Source organism: Giraffa tippelskirchi, chromosome 9 (genome assembly GCF_054371585.1).
Source record: "Giraffa tippelskirchi isolate mGirTip1 chromosome 9, T2T-mGirTip1v1.2.pri, whole genome shotgun sequence".
Classification (NCBI taxonomy): Eukaryota; Metazoa; Chordata; class Mammalia; order Artiodactyla; family Giraffidae; genus Giraffa; species Giraffa tippelskirchi.
This window is the reverse complement of record NC_137283.1, coordinates 57,331,057-57,347,028: the sequence shown is the minus strand read 5'-3', so window position 1 is coordinate 57,347,028 and position 15,972 is coordinate 57,331,057. Positions and strand designations below refer to the sequence as shown.

General features: G+C 62.7%; 1 protein-coding gene across 3 annotated transcripts in view; it reads left to right on the top strand.

The window, feature by feature from the left end:
* EEFSEC (eukaryotic elongation factor, selenocysteine-tRNA specific) overlaps window positions 1-15,972 on the top strand; it is a 111,764-nt gene that overhangs the window by 90,909 nt on the left and 4,883 nt on the right. For all 3 annotated transcript variants that reach the window (XM_081526595.1, XM_081526594.1, XM_081526593.1), the window contains one exon: window positions 3,215-3,371. In XM_081526595.1, coding sequence (XP_081382721.1) covers window positions 3,215-3,371 — 157 coding nt within the window. The remainder of the gene's footprint in view (window positions 1-3,214; window positions 3,372-15,972) is intronic.

The following is a 15,972-nucleotide window of genomic DNA, read 5'->3' as shown; positions in this document are numbered from 1 at the left end:
GGCCTGAGACTGCCTCTGGCCAGCATGGGCTCTTCGCCGTCCGGCAGCGCTGCCCCCAGCCCCCCGGGCCCCACCCAGTTCCCAGGCCGCTTAGGGAAATTGAGACTCTTCCTGGAGCTGCAGCTGAGCAGAGCCCCCTCGGGGAGATCGGATGGCCGCCTGCAAGTGCTGGCCCCGGCCCAGCGCCCAGGTCTTTCCAGCCTTCCCCATGGCATCTCATAGCCAGTGCCCATTAGCTCCCCTTTGAAAATGGCTTTTTCTGTATAGATAGAGGATCAGGGTGGCTGGCCATGGTGAAAAGTGCTGGCTCTGGATCCGATGTCCCAAGCAGGTGCGGGCCTGGCCCGGCTGTGGAGCAGTCCCCCCGGCCCCCAGCCCAGAGCTGTGGCCTCTCTAACGGAGCTGGTGGAAAGCTGGTGAGACCACGCGTGGAAGGGCCTGGCCTGAGGAGTGAGGCTGGCCCTTGTGAGGTGCCCAGCCAAGTGTCCACCCGCTTTTCATCCAGGAGTATGGCGCTTTGGTGTCCCTTTGTCAGCACCAGAGGAGCTCCGCCCACGTTAGCGCCCTGATGGGGACAGGGTCAAGGAGGCAGGGGCCGTGAGTCAGGGCCGTGGACACCGGGCCTGTCCCTGCTGGTCGGCGCCCTGGGTGCTGGGCAGGCTTGGTCTGGAGGAGTGGGCCAGGGCGTCCTGTCAGTGGGCGTTCAGGCTGGATGCAGCCTGACACAATGGGATGACTTGAAAGCCAGTCTCCATCCCTGGGTTTGCCCAGCAGGGTTACGTGGGGTCAGTCGCCCCCAGAGACCATGTGTCTCCCTCACAACCACCCCCAGGATGGGATGCCGAGACCGGAAAGGGCCTGGCCGCCCTGCCCCGCGCTGGGGGAAGGCGCCGTCTTGGCAGCGTGTTCCTTAGGTCAGAAAGGATGGACGAGCCTTGTCGCCTTCATCTGGGGACCTGGGCATTGCTGGTTCTGGTGGCTCCGAGGGCCTGCTGGTGGCAGAGGTCTCCCCGTGGGGCCCTCCTGGTGCCCGTCCTCCGTGGGCCGGGCGCCTCGCCCTCCTGCTCCCGGGCACCTCAGAGGCCGCCCGCCCCTGCGCCCCCTGCTGCCGCCAGCGTCACCTTCTGCCGGTCGAGGTTCTGGCCCCTGGGCAGTTCTCTTGCTACTAGGTCTTCCCTGTTCTCATCAACACCAGCACTCCCTCCTGACGGGAGCCCTTCCAGAAGAAGCCCCCGAGGCTCAGAAAAGCCCTGGGCACAGGCTGCAGGGCTGGGGGAGGCGGACCAGGCCCCCCTTCCAGCGACCACCCCTGTCCTGGCGCCCGTCCTCTAGTTGGAGTTAGAACAGTCGCCTCAGGACTTGGGCAAGTCCCAGGCTACGCCACAGAGCCGGCCCGGAGACAGACTCACGCGTGACGACATAATCAGGTGCGCTGCCAGCCAAGTCCCACTAGGAGGCCCGGGCGGAGGGGCCGTGCCCGGCGTGGACTCCATGTGAGGCTTGCTGCACTCGGGGAGTGGGCCCATAGCCACTCCCAGCCTACCAGGAGGATCCTTCATGGGCGCCATGGCCCCTCGGAGCCGTCTAACTGCCGAGGCTCAGCGCGGTCCCCGCCCGATGTCCCGGGTGGGCTCACGGGGAAGCTGGCCTCCCTGTGGCGCATGCTGGTATCTGATCTCCGAGCACTCTGCTGAGGCTGGGGGCGCATAGAGACGAGCTTGACCGTCGGGGCACACACGTGTTCAGACACGGAGGGGCCGGGCCCTGGCCTCTCCCCCAGCCCCTGCCTCCTGCCGTCCACAGGAGGCCGCCTCCGGCCTTCCTGCAGCTCTGCGGAGGCCTGGGCCTCACCGCTGCCTGCAGGAGGCCTCGCCCTCTGACCCCAGGGGTCACTGAACGCGAGTCCTGCGGCAGAGGTTTGCGGGGACCCACGGCCCCACCCCCTCACTGCTGGAGACTGTGTTCTGGGTGCAGGGGGTGCCCTGGCCCCTCCTGGCTCCCCAGCGGGCATCTGTCCCCGCTGTCGCCCGCTCCTGCATCCGCAAGCCACTCAGACCATGTCCCTGAGCTCAGGAAAACCCTTGCAGACAAGGGCCTGCGGGGTCCGCGGGGCTCTGAGGGCCTCCCCCTCCGGCCGGCAGCCTCAGCAGCGAGGCCGAGCTCAGGACCAACCCCCAGGGTGGGGGACGTGCACGGCTGGTCTGGACCCACGGGTCCATTTGGCTATCATCCTTGCCCTGCTGGCTGACCGGGCTCCCCGCGAGGCTGGGACAGAGCTTCACGTGCAGGCCCTTCCACGAGGGTGCAGCTGGGGGCCTGCAGAGGCGACAGGCACCCTGGCTGTCCAAGGCTGGTGACGCCTGCTCACCTGGACTCCCCAGTTCTGGAGGTCGGGGCGGCTGCTCCGTGCAGTGCACGCGCAGCGGGACCGGGGCCCCCTCAGACTGCCTTGCCAGCTGCCACGTGGAGGGCAGGGCCGGGTCTGCGAGTGTGGAGGGCATGGAGCAGTTCTCGTGGGGGCGAAGCTGACAGCTTTCCCCATGGCCTGTGTCCCGTCCGCCTGTCACTGGGAGAGGGGGCACGCACGTGCCTGGTATCTGGCTGATGAATCTAGTAGGGTAGGGTGTGTTTTTCTGAAAGGTTTTTAGGGTAAATGGGGCAGTTTCTGCTCTTCAGAGCAACCCATCCGGGTCCTTGGCCAAATCTTGGCATCGTGGGCAGAAGTGTGATGTTCCTGAGCCTGGCTTGCGGGGCCCCAGGAGCAGGTCCCCGCTGACTGCACCAGCTGCCTTCTGCACGCTGCCCAGGCAGTGCCTGGGGCCCAGAGGGCAGGAGGAGGCCTCCCTGGCACTCCAAGGCCGGGTGGAGCTGCTGCTTACACACACACATGCACACCCCCTTCCCCCTCTCTGCAGAGGCCGTGGAGTGGAGCTGGCAGGAGGCCTGGGCCGGAGCTGCCCGAGGCGGGGCTGGGAGGTCGCCAGAGCGAGTGCGGGGCGGGCTCGGGAGTGGACAGCACCCCCTTGGCCTTCCTGAGGAGCTGTCGTCTCCAGGATGGGCAGGCGGGATGGCCGTGGGCTCCCGTCACCTCTGCGTGTCCCTGAAGGCGGTGAGGGAGGGGGCTGGTCATCAGCGGTGATGTGGGCTGAGCGCCCGTGTGCACGGCAGCCGGCCTTCCCGGGCACTGACACTCTCCCCGGGTGGGTGGGCACAGGTGCTGGACGACCACAGCGTGATCGGCCGCTCCCTGTTCAAGAAGGAAACCAACATCCAGCTGTTCGTGGGACTCAGGGTGCACCTGTCCACTGGCGAGCTGGGGGTCATCGACAGCGCCTTCGGACAGAGCGGCAAGTTCAAGGTCCACGTCCCTGGTGAGTGCGGCAGTTTCCTCCCGCTCGCGGGAGCTGCCACCCTGCCAGGCTCAACCCACGGGTCCTCGTGGCCTCTGGTCCCACCACCTAGTGCCTGAGAGCCAGCAGGTCCTAGAAACGGTGTCTGTGGGCACCGCATCTGGTCTGAGCGCCCAGGGCACATTGCCCAGCCTGCGTGGGGCATGGAGCCGCTCTGACCGGCAGCTCGGGGGTGACTGGCAGCTCGGAGGGCACGCGGCTCTCTGGGGTTGGAGTTGCCGCCCCCATTCCTGCCTCCCGCTCGTTCTAAGGCGGGCCTGGTCCCCATGGGGTCAAGGTGCGGGTCTGCTGCCTGGGGTCCCGCTGTGCCGCGGGACGTGGAGGCTGCAGTGGTGGATGGGCCTCTTGCTGGCTCCGCAAGCCAGGGAGTCCTCTGGGTGTCCCGTCCCACCTCTCCCCAGGCTCAGGGCACTGGGCCTCTCACGGGGAGCCGCACGGCCCACAGGGCCAGGCCAGGGATCGGAGGCCAGGTTGCAGGTGAGAAGGAGAAGCAGGGATTGCAATGACCAGGGAATCAGGCCAGGGAGTCAGGCTTCGTCTGATGTACTTTATGTGGAACTTCCTGATGAAAACCTAGAATGGTCTGAACTACAGGAAACCTGTCTCTGAGCTGTGTTTGCCCATCGCGACCCGTGACCCCTACTTGGGCCTCAGGACGGACGCGGGCGTCAGGCTCATGTGGCCTCGCTCAGCTGTAATGAGGGAGCAGCGCCTTGTGGCACTGCGGACGCTGCCCTCTGAGACCTCGAAGCTGGATGGGCTCGAGGGACCGCCCCTCCCTGTGATACCCGAGGAGCTTCCCCCAAAGTCCAGGGCCTCATGGTGGAAGGGCCCCCGTTGACAAAGCTGTCCCTTCCAAAGGGCTGCCTCCATCTGTAAGGCCCGGAAGGCCGAGGCCCTCCCCGTGAGACAGCTTGGGGACCCGCTGGGCCGCGGGTGGCCAGGGTGGGGGATGTTGCCGGTGGTCACTCGGTCACCCTCCCCTGATTCCAGGTCAGGCCTCCGAGGGACCCGGAACGTGGCCGTGGGGCAGCACCCGGGGGGCGGGCCCCCAAGCGGGGGCAGGGGTCATGGAGACACAGTGGAGTCAGCCCGGGGTGGAGGCCTGGGAGCACCAGAGGCAGGTCTCGACTGGATTCACAGTTTTAAGCATCCACTGGACGACTGTCTGAGGAAGGCAGAGGCTGCCGCAGCACAGGTGACCACGCGCACAGGGGAAGTGGCAACTCACATTGGTGCCAAGGGAGGGGCCTGGAGTCCTGGTCACGGGTGTGGTCGTGCTCCCACAGGCTTAACACAGGGGACCTTTGGGCTGCGCCGGCCCTCTGGGCTCGAAATGAAACTGTTTTCTTTCCTGTAAGACACGTCCTCCCCACACACACCACCCCAGACACTGAGTCCCGCCTGCATACACTGCCTGGAGTGGATTCTCGGGCACCTGCAGGAACCTGTGCTTGGGACACCCCCTTAGGGGCACCCGCCCCCCGAGACCACACCAACCTTTTCTGGAAACAGTGCGGGCTGGGTGTGTGCAGGTTCTGCAGCCCTGCTTGCGCGGGAGGCAGGAAGCAGGGCTCCTGCAAACAGCAAGGGCCTGCAGTGTACCAGACCCGCCCTGAAATCCTGGCTGGAATTTTAACCTTCCTGAGCCTCAGTTTCCTCATCTGTAAGATGGGTCTTTTGTGAGGGTTTTTCTTCCCAACTTTTAAAAATAACTTGATCCGTAGGGAAAAGTGGAAAGAAAAGTGTAGTGAACACTCACGGTCCTCAGATCTCACACCTGTCGGCACTGCGTCACACTTGGTGTGCATGTGCTGAGCTGCCTGGATGTCGACAGAGGAGGCGTGGCGACCCCTACGTGCCCACTCACGCCCCTGAGGACGGCGTTTCCCGCGCAGCCACCGTCACCCTGGCTAGAGCCAGAGACGCGGTCCGGTCCGCTCCCCCTGCTTCCAGGGCGCCTGGAAGGGCCCTTCCCGGGAGGAGGACCCAGGAGGACCGTGCCCATCCTGGAGCGTCACATCCCCGTAGGAGCCCCGGGGTCCCGGGGGAGCCAGTCCCCCCGCAGGGGACATGTGGCCAGAGCAGGCAGGGGCGGCGTGGCTGCTGTCTGACGTCACCTTTGAAAGGACTCAGAACACGAGGTTGCACACAGCGCGTCCGCCCAACCGCGTGAAAGGAAAGTCTTGCAGAGAAAAGCAGAAAGGAGCCAAGTGAGAATGGCAGCCATGGGAGACCGTGGAGGCCTGGTCCTCTTTAGTTTTCTTTCGCACAGAGAGTTCACAGAACCAGCTGGTGGGTGCATCCACGACTCAGGGCCAAAGACACGGAGACCACCCCACTCAGCTCAGACCCCTGCACCAAGCCCAGACCCGGGCCCCACCGTCGGGAGACTGGGAAGGCAGTGAGGGTCTCGGGCTCCTCCCGCGTGGATGCGTCACCCTTCGCTGGACTGCGGCCGGCCTGAGCTGGAGGGCAGGGCCCACGTGGGCCCCAAGCCCCACCTCTAGGGCCGCACCGTCACGGAGGGCAGGCGGGCTGCCTCCAGCCGGTGGGCGGCGCAGGGGGCTGGGACTCGGTGAGAGCCTTGGGAGGGACGTGCACTCACTCCAGGAGGGGGCCACCGCGCATGTTTGAGCCAAGGCAGCCAGGGTCTGCGGTGTGGGGGCGCCTCCAGGGAGGCTGCACACCCCCTGGGGAGCCCCCGCGAGGTCCCAGCAGGCTGGAGAGCCTCTGCCCGAGCCCCAGGCCAGCCCACTCCAACCGCTGCCTTCTGCCCGGGGAGCCCCACCAGGGCCCAAAGCCAGCTTCTTCAGGGCAGTGACCCTGAGGTGTGGACACCCCCCAGGGGGATCCCCGGGTGGTCAGCAGCCTCCCCCTAGGTCCTGTCCCCAGCCAGCTGAGGAGACTCCAGAAAGCAGCCTGGCAGGGAGAAAAGAGGGCTGCAGAGAGGTGAGGGGCGAGAGCTGAGGTTTCAGAAAATCCCTGTAAAGTGAAAACAAACCATCCGTCTCTCCCTGGCGTCTCACCCGACAGGGGCCTGTGGGGCTCTGGCTCCGTCTGTGGGGATGGCTGCTCAGAGGCCCAGTCCAGAGCCAGCCCCACGCCGCCCTCTCCAGAGCATCCTGATGGGAGGGACCTTTCACCGAGCGCAGCGAGCCCTTGGGGTGCCTCTTCTCCCCAGAAGAATGGCCCGCCTCCTCCCTATTTGGCCATTGAAGCACTTCTAAGCAATTGTAAAAATTATATGAACCCCATCGAAGAACTGTTACAACAATGTTTATACCCAGTATTTGAAACAAAGACAATGATATTATAAATAATTGTAGATGATGAAGATAGGCAAGAAAAAATAACATCATTAAAAGAATTTTACAAGACGGACCGTTCACAAAGATGGATGGAGTAACACAATACGGTAAAAATATCTGCAGTTAACATGAACACGGCCCCATGGACAGAAACCATCTGCTGGCCCCTCGCCCGGCCGGGTCCCTGGTTATCCCCGCGGGCCATGCCAGGGCTCCCTGTGCCCCAGGGGGGCCAGGCCCCCGGGCTGAGTCGGGAAGAGGCCCCCGGGAGCCTGTGCCCAGCAGGCCGGGGCCAGGGGCTGAGGGCTCTCCTCTCCCAGGCCTGCCCCCGGCCAAGGCCAGCCCGTCCGTATCCCCACGGCGCCCGACGCTTCCTCCCAGCTTCTTGATGCAGAGCTGTGTCCCAGGGGTCAGGGATGAGTCCGTGGCCTCTGGGGTGCCTCGGGCAGTGTGTGGCGGCAGGACCACAGGCCGGGGCGGCAGCCTGCTCCCTCCCCATCCACAGGGGACGGACGGCCCCCAGCAGAGCGGATCCCTGCACCCCTTTCACCTTTAACCAGTGTTTGATATTCTAAAAAAAAAGGTTATTTTTAACCCTGGAAAAACTTCGGCCACAGAGAAGAAAAGAGACACCCCCGAAACCAGAAAGATGAGAAGAGATGCCCCCGAAACCAGCAAGATGAGGAGAGACTCCCCCAAAACCAGCGAGATGAGGAGAGACTCCCCTGAAACCAGCAAGACCAGAAGAAGTTCAGTTCAGTTCAGTTCAGTCGCTCAGTCATGTCCGACTCTTTGCGACCCCATGAGCTGCAGCACGCCAGGCCTCCCTGTCCATCACCCACCCCCACCATGGGGGTTTACCCAAACCCATGTCCATTGAGTCGGTGATGCCATCCAACCATCTCATCCTCTGTCGTCCCCTTCTCCTCCTGCCCCCAATCCTTCCCAGTATCAGGATCTTTGCAGATGAGTCAGCTCTTCGCATCAGGTGGCCAAAGTATTGGAGTTTCAGCTTCAGCATCAGTCCTTCCAATGAACACCCAGGACTGATCTTTAGGATAGACTGGTTGGATCTCCTTGTAGTCCAAGGGACTGTCAAGAATCTTCTCCAACACCACAGTTCAAAGGAAGAGAATCCCCTGAAACCAGCGAGATGAGACAGACTCGCGTGTGCCTCCCAGGCTCGAGCCCTGCCCCCACCCGAATGGCAGCCCCGCCCGCGCACCCCTGCGCCTCCTCCTGCGGCCACATCCTTGGCACAGGCGACGTTGCTGAGGTTGCTGTGGCTCCTGTCTGGGTCTCGCGGGTGGGACACACATGGTGCTGCAGCCCCAGGGGGTCCTCGCCGACCCACCCACCTGCCACGTCTGAGCACAGGCAGGCGTTTCCCGGGGGGCCCTGCGGCCGGCTGGCCTGGCCCCCGCCTCGCGGAGGACGCGGTCACTGGGCTCTGGAGCCGCGTCCTCAGCCTGGCCTCCTGGAGGCCCAGGTCGGCCCTAAGTGTCAGGCTCTGTGGGAAGACCGGGCGGGGGGCAAAGGGACAGCCCAGCATTTAAGCGGAGACTGGGCTGTTCGTCCGCTGGGCCCCATCTCTGCCGCCAGCCCCTTCCCGTCTGTAACGAGGGGTCCTGTGGTCAGAGGAACGCAGAGCTCTCGTGGGGAAGCGCCGTCTCCACGAGACCCGGTCTGTGATGAAGGGGTCACTGGGCTGCTGCGGAGGCCCCGCAGCTCAGCCCCAAGCAGAGGGGTCGGCCGGGCCTCCATCCACGCACTCAGGATGGAGCTGCCGCCAGAGCCAGGTGGGGCTGCTGTGGGCACCCCTGGCTGCGTCCCCCCCGACCAGGCTCCTGGCCCCCACTTCCTGGACCATGAAGAACAAGCCTGGCAGCCTTTGGCCTCCTGGTGGCCCTGGGCTGACCTTGAGGGGACCGTCCTCCCCGCAGCCCACTGGGGGTCTGGGCCTTGCCTGCCAAGGGCAGACCCTGCAGCCACCGGCAGGCCTGCGGCTCGGGAGGAGGGTGTGGGCCCGACCGCCACCTGGACCCAGGCTCAGGGTCCCCTCCCCGCAGCCCCGGGCCCAGCCAGGAGCCCCCAGCTGGCAGGAGCTGTGTGGGCCATAGGTCTGCCAGCTGTGTCTGAGCCTGTGTGTCTGCCAGTGTGTGCCAGTGTGAGTCTGTGTCCGTGAGTGTGTGTCTTTGCCCGTGTGTGTGTGTCTATGCCCGTGTGTGTGAGTCTGTGCCCGTGTGTGAGTCTGTGCCCGTGTGTGTGAGTCTGTGTCCATGTGTGTGTGAGTCTGTGCCCGTGTGTGTGAGTCTGTGCCCATGTGTGTGAGTCTGTGCCCCTATGTGTGTGAGTCTGTGTCCGTGTGTGTGAGTCTGTGTCCATGTGTGTGTGAGTCTGTGCCCGCGTGTGTGAGTCTGTGCCCGCGTGTGTGAGTCTGTGTCCGCGTGTGTGAGTCTGTGCCGCTGTGTGTGTGAGTCTGTGCCCGTGTGTGTGAGTCTGTGCCCGTGTGTGTGTGTCTGTGCCCGTGTGTGTGAGTCTGTGCCCCTGTGTGTGTGAGTCTGTGTCCGTGAGTGTGTGTCTTTGCCCGTGTGTGTGTCTGTGCCCGTGTGTGTGAGTCTGTGCCCGTGTGTGTGAGTCTGTGCCCGTGTGTGTGAGTCTGTGCCCCTATGTGTGTGAGTCTGTGTCCGTGTGTGTGAGTCTGTGTCCATGTGTGTGTGAGTCTGTGCCCGCGTGTGTGAGTCTGTGCCCGCGTGTGTGAGTCTGTGTCCGCGTGTGTGAGTCTGTGCCACTGTGTGTGTGAGTCTGTGCCCGTGTGTGTGTGTCTGTGCCCGTGTGTGTGAGTCTGTGCCCCTGTGTGTGTGAGTCTGTGTCCGTGAGTGTGTGTCTTTGCCCGTGTGTGTGTCTGTGCCCGTGTGTGTGAGTCTGTGCCCGTGTGTGTGTGTCTGTGTCCGTGTGTGTGAGTCTGTGCCCGTGTGTGTGAGTCTGTGCCCCTATGTGTGTGAGTCTGTGTCCGTGTGTGTGAGTCTGTGTCCATGTGTGTGTGAGTCTGTGCCCACGTGTGTGAGTCTGTGCCCGCGTGTGTGAGTCTGTGTCCGCGTGTGTGTGAGTCTGTGCCCCTGTGTGTGTGAGTCTGTGCCCGTGTGTGTGAGTCTGTGCCCGTGTGTGTCTGTGCCCGTGTGTGTGAGTCTGTGTCCGTGAGTGTGTGTCTTGCCCGTGTGTGTGTCTGTGCCCGTGTGTGTGAGTCTGTGCCCGTGTGTGTGAGTCTGTGTCTGTGTGTGTGAGTCTGTGCCCGCGTGTGTGAGTCTGTGCCCGCGTGTGTGAGTCTGTGTCCGTGAGTGTGTGTCTTTGCCCATGTGTGTGAGTCCGTGCCCGTGTGTGTGAGTCTGTGCCCGCGTGTGTGAGTCTGTGTCCGTGAGTGTGTGTCTTTGCCCGTGTGTGTGAGTCCGTGCGCGTGTGTGTGAGTCTGTGTCCGCGTGTGTGAGTCTGTGCCCCTGTGTGTGTGAGTCTGTGTCCGTGAGTGTCTGTCTTTGCCTGTGTGTGTGTCTGTGCCCATGTGTGTGAGTCTGTGCCCGTGTGTGTGAGTCTGTGCCCCTGTGTGTGTGAGTCTGTGTCCGCGAGTGTGAGTCTGTGCCCGCGTGTGTGAGTCTGTGTCCGTGAGTGTGTGTCTTTGCCCGTGTGAGTGAGTCCGTGCCCGTGTGTGTGAATCTGTGTCCGTGTGTGTGAGTCTGTGCACGTGTGTGTGAGTCTGTGCCCCTGTGTGAGTCTGTGCCCGTGTGTGTGAGTCTGTGCCCGTGAGTGTGTGTCCATGTGAGTCTGCACTCCTTTGTGTTTCTGTGCCTGTGAGTGTGAGTCTGTGCCTGTGTGTGAGTCTGTGCCCATGAGTGTGTGTCTGTGGCCCGTGTGTGTGTCTGTGCCCGTGTGTGTGTGTCTGTGCCCGTGTGTGTGTGTCTGTGCCCGTGTGTGTGTCTGTGCCCGTGTGTGTATGTCTGTGCCCGTGTGTGTGTCTGTGCCCGTGTGTGTGTTTCTGTGCCCGTGTGTGTGTCTGTGCCCGTGTGTGTGTTTCTGTGCCCGTGTGTGTGTCTGTGCCCGTGTGTGTGTCTGTGCCCGTGTGTGTGTGTCTGTGCCCGTGTGTGTGTCTGTACCCATGTGTGTGTGTCTGTGCCCGTGTCTGTGTCTGTGCCCGTGTGTGTGTTTCTGTGCCCATGTGTGTGTCTGTGCCCGTGTGTGTGTCTGTGCCCGTGAGTGTGTGTCTGTGCCCGTGTGTGTGTGTCTGTGCCCGTGTGTGTGTCTGTGCCCGTGTGTGTGTGTCTGTGCCTGTGTGTGTGTCTGTGCCCGTGTGTGTATGTCTGTGCCCGTGTGTGTGTCTGTGCCCGTGTGTGTGTTTCTGTGCCTGTGTGTGTGTCTGTGCCCGTGTGTGTGACTGTGCCCATGTGTGTGTGTCTGTGCCCGTGTGTGTGTGTCTGTGCCCGTGTGTGTGTGTCTGTGTCCGTGAGTGTGTGTCTTTGCCCGTGTGTGTGAGTCCGTGCCCGTGTGTGTGTCTGTGTCCGTGCCCGTGTGTGTGAGTCCGTGTCCATGTGTGTGAGTCCGTGCCCTTGTGTGTGAATCTGTGTCCATGTGTGTGAGTCTGTGCACGTGTGTGTGAGTCTGTGCCCGTGTGTGTGAGTCTGTGCCCCTGTGTGTGAGTCTGTGTCCGTGAGTGTCTGTCTTTGCCTGTGTGTGTGTCTGTGCCCATGTGTGTGAGTCTGTGCCCGTGTGTGTGAGTCTGTGCCCCTGTGTGTGTGAGTCTGTGCCCGTGTGTGTGAGTCTGTGTCCGTGAGTGTGAGTCTGTGCCCGCGTGTGTGAGTCTGTGCCCGTGTGTGTGTTTCTGTGCCCCTGTGTGAGTCTGTGCCCATGTGTGTGAGTCTGTGCCCGTGAGTGTGTGTCCATGTGAGTCTGCACTCCTGTGTGTTTCTGTGCCTGTGAGTGTGAGTCTGTGCCTGTGTGTGAGTCTGTGCCCATGAGTGTGTGTCTCTGGCCTGTGTGTGTGTCTGTGCCCGTGTGTGTGTTTCTGTGCCTGTGAATGTGAGTCTGTGCCTGTGTGTGAGTCTGTGCCCATGAGTGTGTGTCTGTGGCCCGTGTGTGAGTCCGTGCCCGTGTGTGTGAGTCTGTGCCCGTGAGTGTGTGTCCATGTGAGTCTGCACTCCTGTGTGTTTCTGTGCCTGTGAGTGTGAGTCTGTACCTGTGTGTGAGTCTGTGCTCATGAGTGTGTGTCTGTGGCCCGTGTGTGTGTCTGTGCCCGTGTGTGTGTCTGTGCCCGTGTGTGTGTTTCTGTGCCCGTGTGTGTGTCTGTGCCCGTGTGTGTATGTCTGTGCCCGTGTGTGTGTCTGTGCCCGTGTGTGTATGTCTGTGCCCGTGTGTGTGTTTCTGTGCCCGTGTGTGTGTCTGTGCCCGTGTGTGTATGTCTGTGCCCGTGTGTGTGTCTGTGCCCGTGTGTGTATGTCTGTGCCCGTGTGTGTGTTTCTGTGCCCGTGTGTGTGTCTGTGCCCATGTGTGTGTGTGTCTGTGCCCGTGTGTGTGTCTGTGCCCGTGTGTGTGTCTGTGCCCGTGTGTGTGTTTCTGTGCCCGTGTGTGTGTCTGTGCCCATGTGTGTGTGTCTGTGCCCGTGAGTGTGTGTCTTTGCCCATGAGTGTGTGTCTGTGCCCGTGTGTGTGTCTGTGCCCGTGTGTGTATGTCTGTGCCCGTGTGTGTGTCTGTGCCCGTGTGTGTGTGTCTGTGCCCGTGTGTGTGTTTCTGTGCCCGTGTGTGTGTCTGTGCCCGTGTGTGTGTCTTTGCCCTTGAGTGTGTGTCTGTGCCCATGTGTGTGTTTCTGTGCCCGTGTGTGTGTCTGTGCCCATGTGTGTGTGTCTTTGCCCGTGAGTGTGTGTCTATGCCCGTGTGTGTGTGTCTTTGCCCGTGTGTGTCTGTGCCCGCGTGTGTGAGTCTGTGCCTTTGTGTGTGTCTGTGCTCCTGTGAGTGTGTCTGTGCCTGTGTGTGTGACTCTGTGCCTGTGAGTGTGAGTCTGTGCCTGTGTGTGTGTCTGTGCACGTGTGTGTGAGTCTGTGCCCGTGAGTGTGTGTCCATGTGAGTCTGCGCTCCTGTGAGTGTCTGTGCCCGTGTGTGTGAGTCTGTGCCCGTGAGTGTGAGTCTGTGCTCCTGTGTGTGAGTCTGTGCCCGTGAGTGTGAGCCTGTGCCTGTGTGTGTGTCTGTGCCCCTGTGTGTGTGAGTCTGCACTCCTGTGTGTGAATCTGTGCCCATGAGTGTATGTCCGTGTGAGTCTGCGCTCCTGTGAGTGTGTCTGTGCCCGTGAGTGCACTCGTGTGTGTGTTGTTTTTGCATAGAAGGGGGGTGACTGAGAGGCCAGCTTCCTGACAGGGCAGTTGTAAAACATTCATAAAACTTTTATTGGACTTGCCACCCTTCCAGATAAATATTTTTCGATTTTATGGGCTTGTTTTAGGGCCCTAAGCTTAATCATGGCTTTGTAGCTGCTTTAAAAAAAAAATTAATTATTGTTTTGGCAAAGGGAGCCCCCGCCCCCACCCTTCCAAAGGCGGCCGCCCTCTGAGCTCATGAATTCCTGCCTCTCAACTCTTGCCCTCTCCCTGCGCGCCCTCGCAGCGCGCTGGGCTGAGCCTGGACGCGGAGAAGAGTGGGAGAGGAAGACTCACTCCTGTCCCCACTGCCGCCCCCAGCCTCGTGGGAGGGCGGTCGGTCCAGCCCATGGTGCCCACGGGGGGATGGGCTCAGGGTCTCGCTGGGCACCCGCCGCCCCAGGGAGCCGCTCGCCAGGCCGACGAGGGTGGGTTTGCACAGCCCCCGGCTCCTCCCTGCCCCTCGCTGGCTGAGCCGCACCCCGCCGCCCCCCAGAGCTCAGCGTGCTGCCCAGCGCTCTGCTGCACCTCCGTCCTTCCCACGGCGGCGATAGGTGTGTGCCCTGCAGAGGTGTCCACACACGCTGTGTCCACGCGTGGCGCCCACGCGTGGGCGAGGGCAGAGCCCGGCTCTGTGTGCGGTCACGCGTGCCTGGTGGGCCCCGGGTGGGGCTGATGGGTGTGCCCGTCCGTGCTCCGTGCTGCGTAGACCGCACTTTGTGCTGGACGCTGTCTTGAGTGCTCTGCATCCCGTGAGCTCCCATGGGCCCCGCAGTTCAGAGACGCCATGGAGCCTGTCGCCTTCTCCTGGGCTGCCGTTTTTCTTTTCTGTCTCTGATGAGAACACGAGCCCCAGGAGGGAGTCCCCAGACACCTCTGCCTGTGTGCAGAGATGGGGCCGCTTCGCCTGGGCAGGGCGGGAGCCTTCTCGGAGGAGGCGGCACTGAGCTTCGCTTGAAGGGGGCGGGGAGGTGGCCTGCGGAGGGCTGTTCCAGGTGGAAGGAGCTCTGGCTCTGCCGCCCAGGATATGGGGATCGAGGGAACGCTGGGTGGGGCGTGGGGTGCCTTCTGAGGAGGCAGGATCAGAGATGACTGGGGGTCTTGGCTCCAGGAGGAAGGGCTGACCCAGGGTGGAGGGGCAGAGAGGGGAACAAAGATCAGGCCAGACGCAGTGACCAGGTAACGTGAGGGCAGGGGAGCCAGGACGGGCTGAGAGTCAGGTGTTGCTGCCCCGTGCCAGGCCCTCCAGGGTCGGGGACCCTCACGGTCACATGGCATGAGAGCTGCTTCCTCCCTGGTCCCTCGTGGACACGTGGCGGACGGCTGTCAAATCCATGCCGGGGGGGACGCAGTGACCATCCCACCAGCCTTGGAGGGCATGCTGGGGCGACCGGGGTGAGGGGTGGTCACCCCCCAACAGCTGCCTCCCCTGGGCCTGCGAGAGCTGGCCAGCCCACTCTGCCCCGGCCAGGGAGGGTGGACCCCTGGAGCCCCTGTTGTCTGAGCCAGAGTGTGGAGGGACCCAGGCTCTCACCCCCAACCCCCCGTGGCAGTGAGGACTGCAGCCCCGGTGCCCGCCCGCATTGGAGCCGGGGCCGACGCGCGATCAGGCCGCCACCTGTGGGCCCTGGAGCCGACCACCCCATCCTTTGTGCCCCTTCGTTACCCCGGATGAGTCTTTTTCCCGACTCATAAAAGTGACAGTTTTAATACGTAGATTTTTTTTTTAAGAAAAGCAATAGGAAGAAGACTTTTATTGTCAATAAGCTCTACCTTTAAACCAGTTATCATAGTTTCTGCTCTAGGTATTTTAATTGAAGATTAACTGCTGTTAGAGAGTGTATGTGTTTAGGGAGTGAGTGTCTGGAGTGTTCAGATTCAGCTTTCTCGCCGGTGGGGCCCGTGTCGGTGGGGCCACTGGGTCCCAGGCCCGCACCCACCAGCCTCGGGAAGCTGTGGGTGGAGGAGGCCCCCACGAGAGGGTCTGCAAGCAGCATGGGCTCCTGGAGGCAGGGCAAGTGGGTGCATACCCGCAGCTGGCTTGTCCCGACCCAGGAGCCCCCGCTCAGAGCCAGGGGGCAGGCCAGCGCGTGGCCACCAGGAGCTGACCAGAGCCTCCGCAGCAGTGGCCCTGCCTCTGGGGCCTCCTGTTGGAGGCATGTGCACCGCGTGTGTGTATGTTTGTGTCCTCTGCAGACCGGCCCACCTCAGGACTTGTGTGTGTCGGGGGGTGCTTGCTGTGGTGGGGGTGCTGGGCAGGGGTAATGGGGGCTGTGCCGGGGTAGGAGGCAAGGCGGGGGCCTGGCAGGGGTGTGGAGGGGGCTGGCAGGGGTGAAGCCGCAGGTGCGGGCGTACAGGTGTGCAGGAGACAGCTGGCAAGGCCAGGCTGGAGAACTTGGACGCCAGCCTGAGGAGCGGCTAAAGATTTCTGAGAGGGGCGCTGGGGTCTTTGTTCTGGAAGGATCTCTGGCTGCCGACCCATAGGCAGATCAGAGAGGGAGCTAGCCCGAGAGTCTGGAGGCTCCTGCCAGGAGGCTGGTCCCGGGCCTGCTCAGCCCCCGCGCTGGGGCGCCCACCACCACTGCAGGGTCCGAGGCCCGCCTGGGGCTCCAGGCTGCAGCCCAGGAACAGCCCTGTCACGCCTGCCCTGGCCAAGGGGAGCGGGAGCCGACACTGGTGCTGGGGGGTCCCCGGGTGCCCAGCAGCCCCACACCAGCTGTGCACGTTCCAGGCGACCTCGGATGCCTCTGCCCAGGCCGCCCCCGTGATCCACCCTCTGTCTGATTCTCGCAACCAAGTCATTTCCTATTTCAGGATGGTTTTCTTTTTCACCTTAAAACAAAGTCTTTCCTTCCTCAC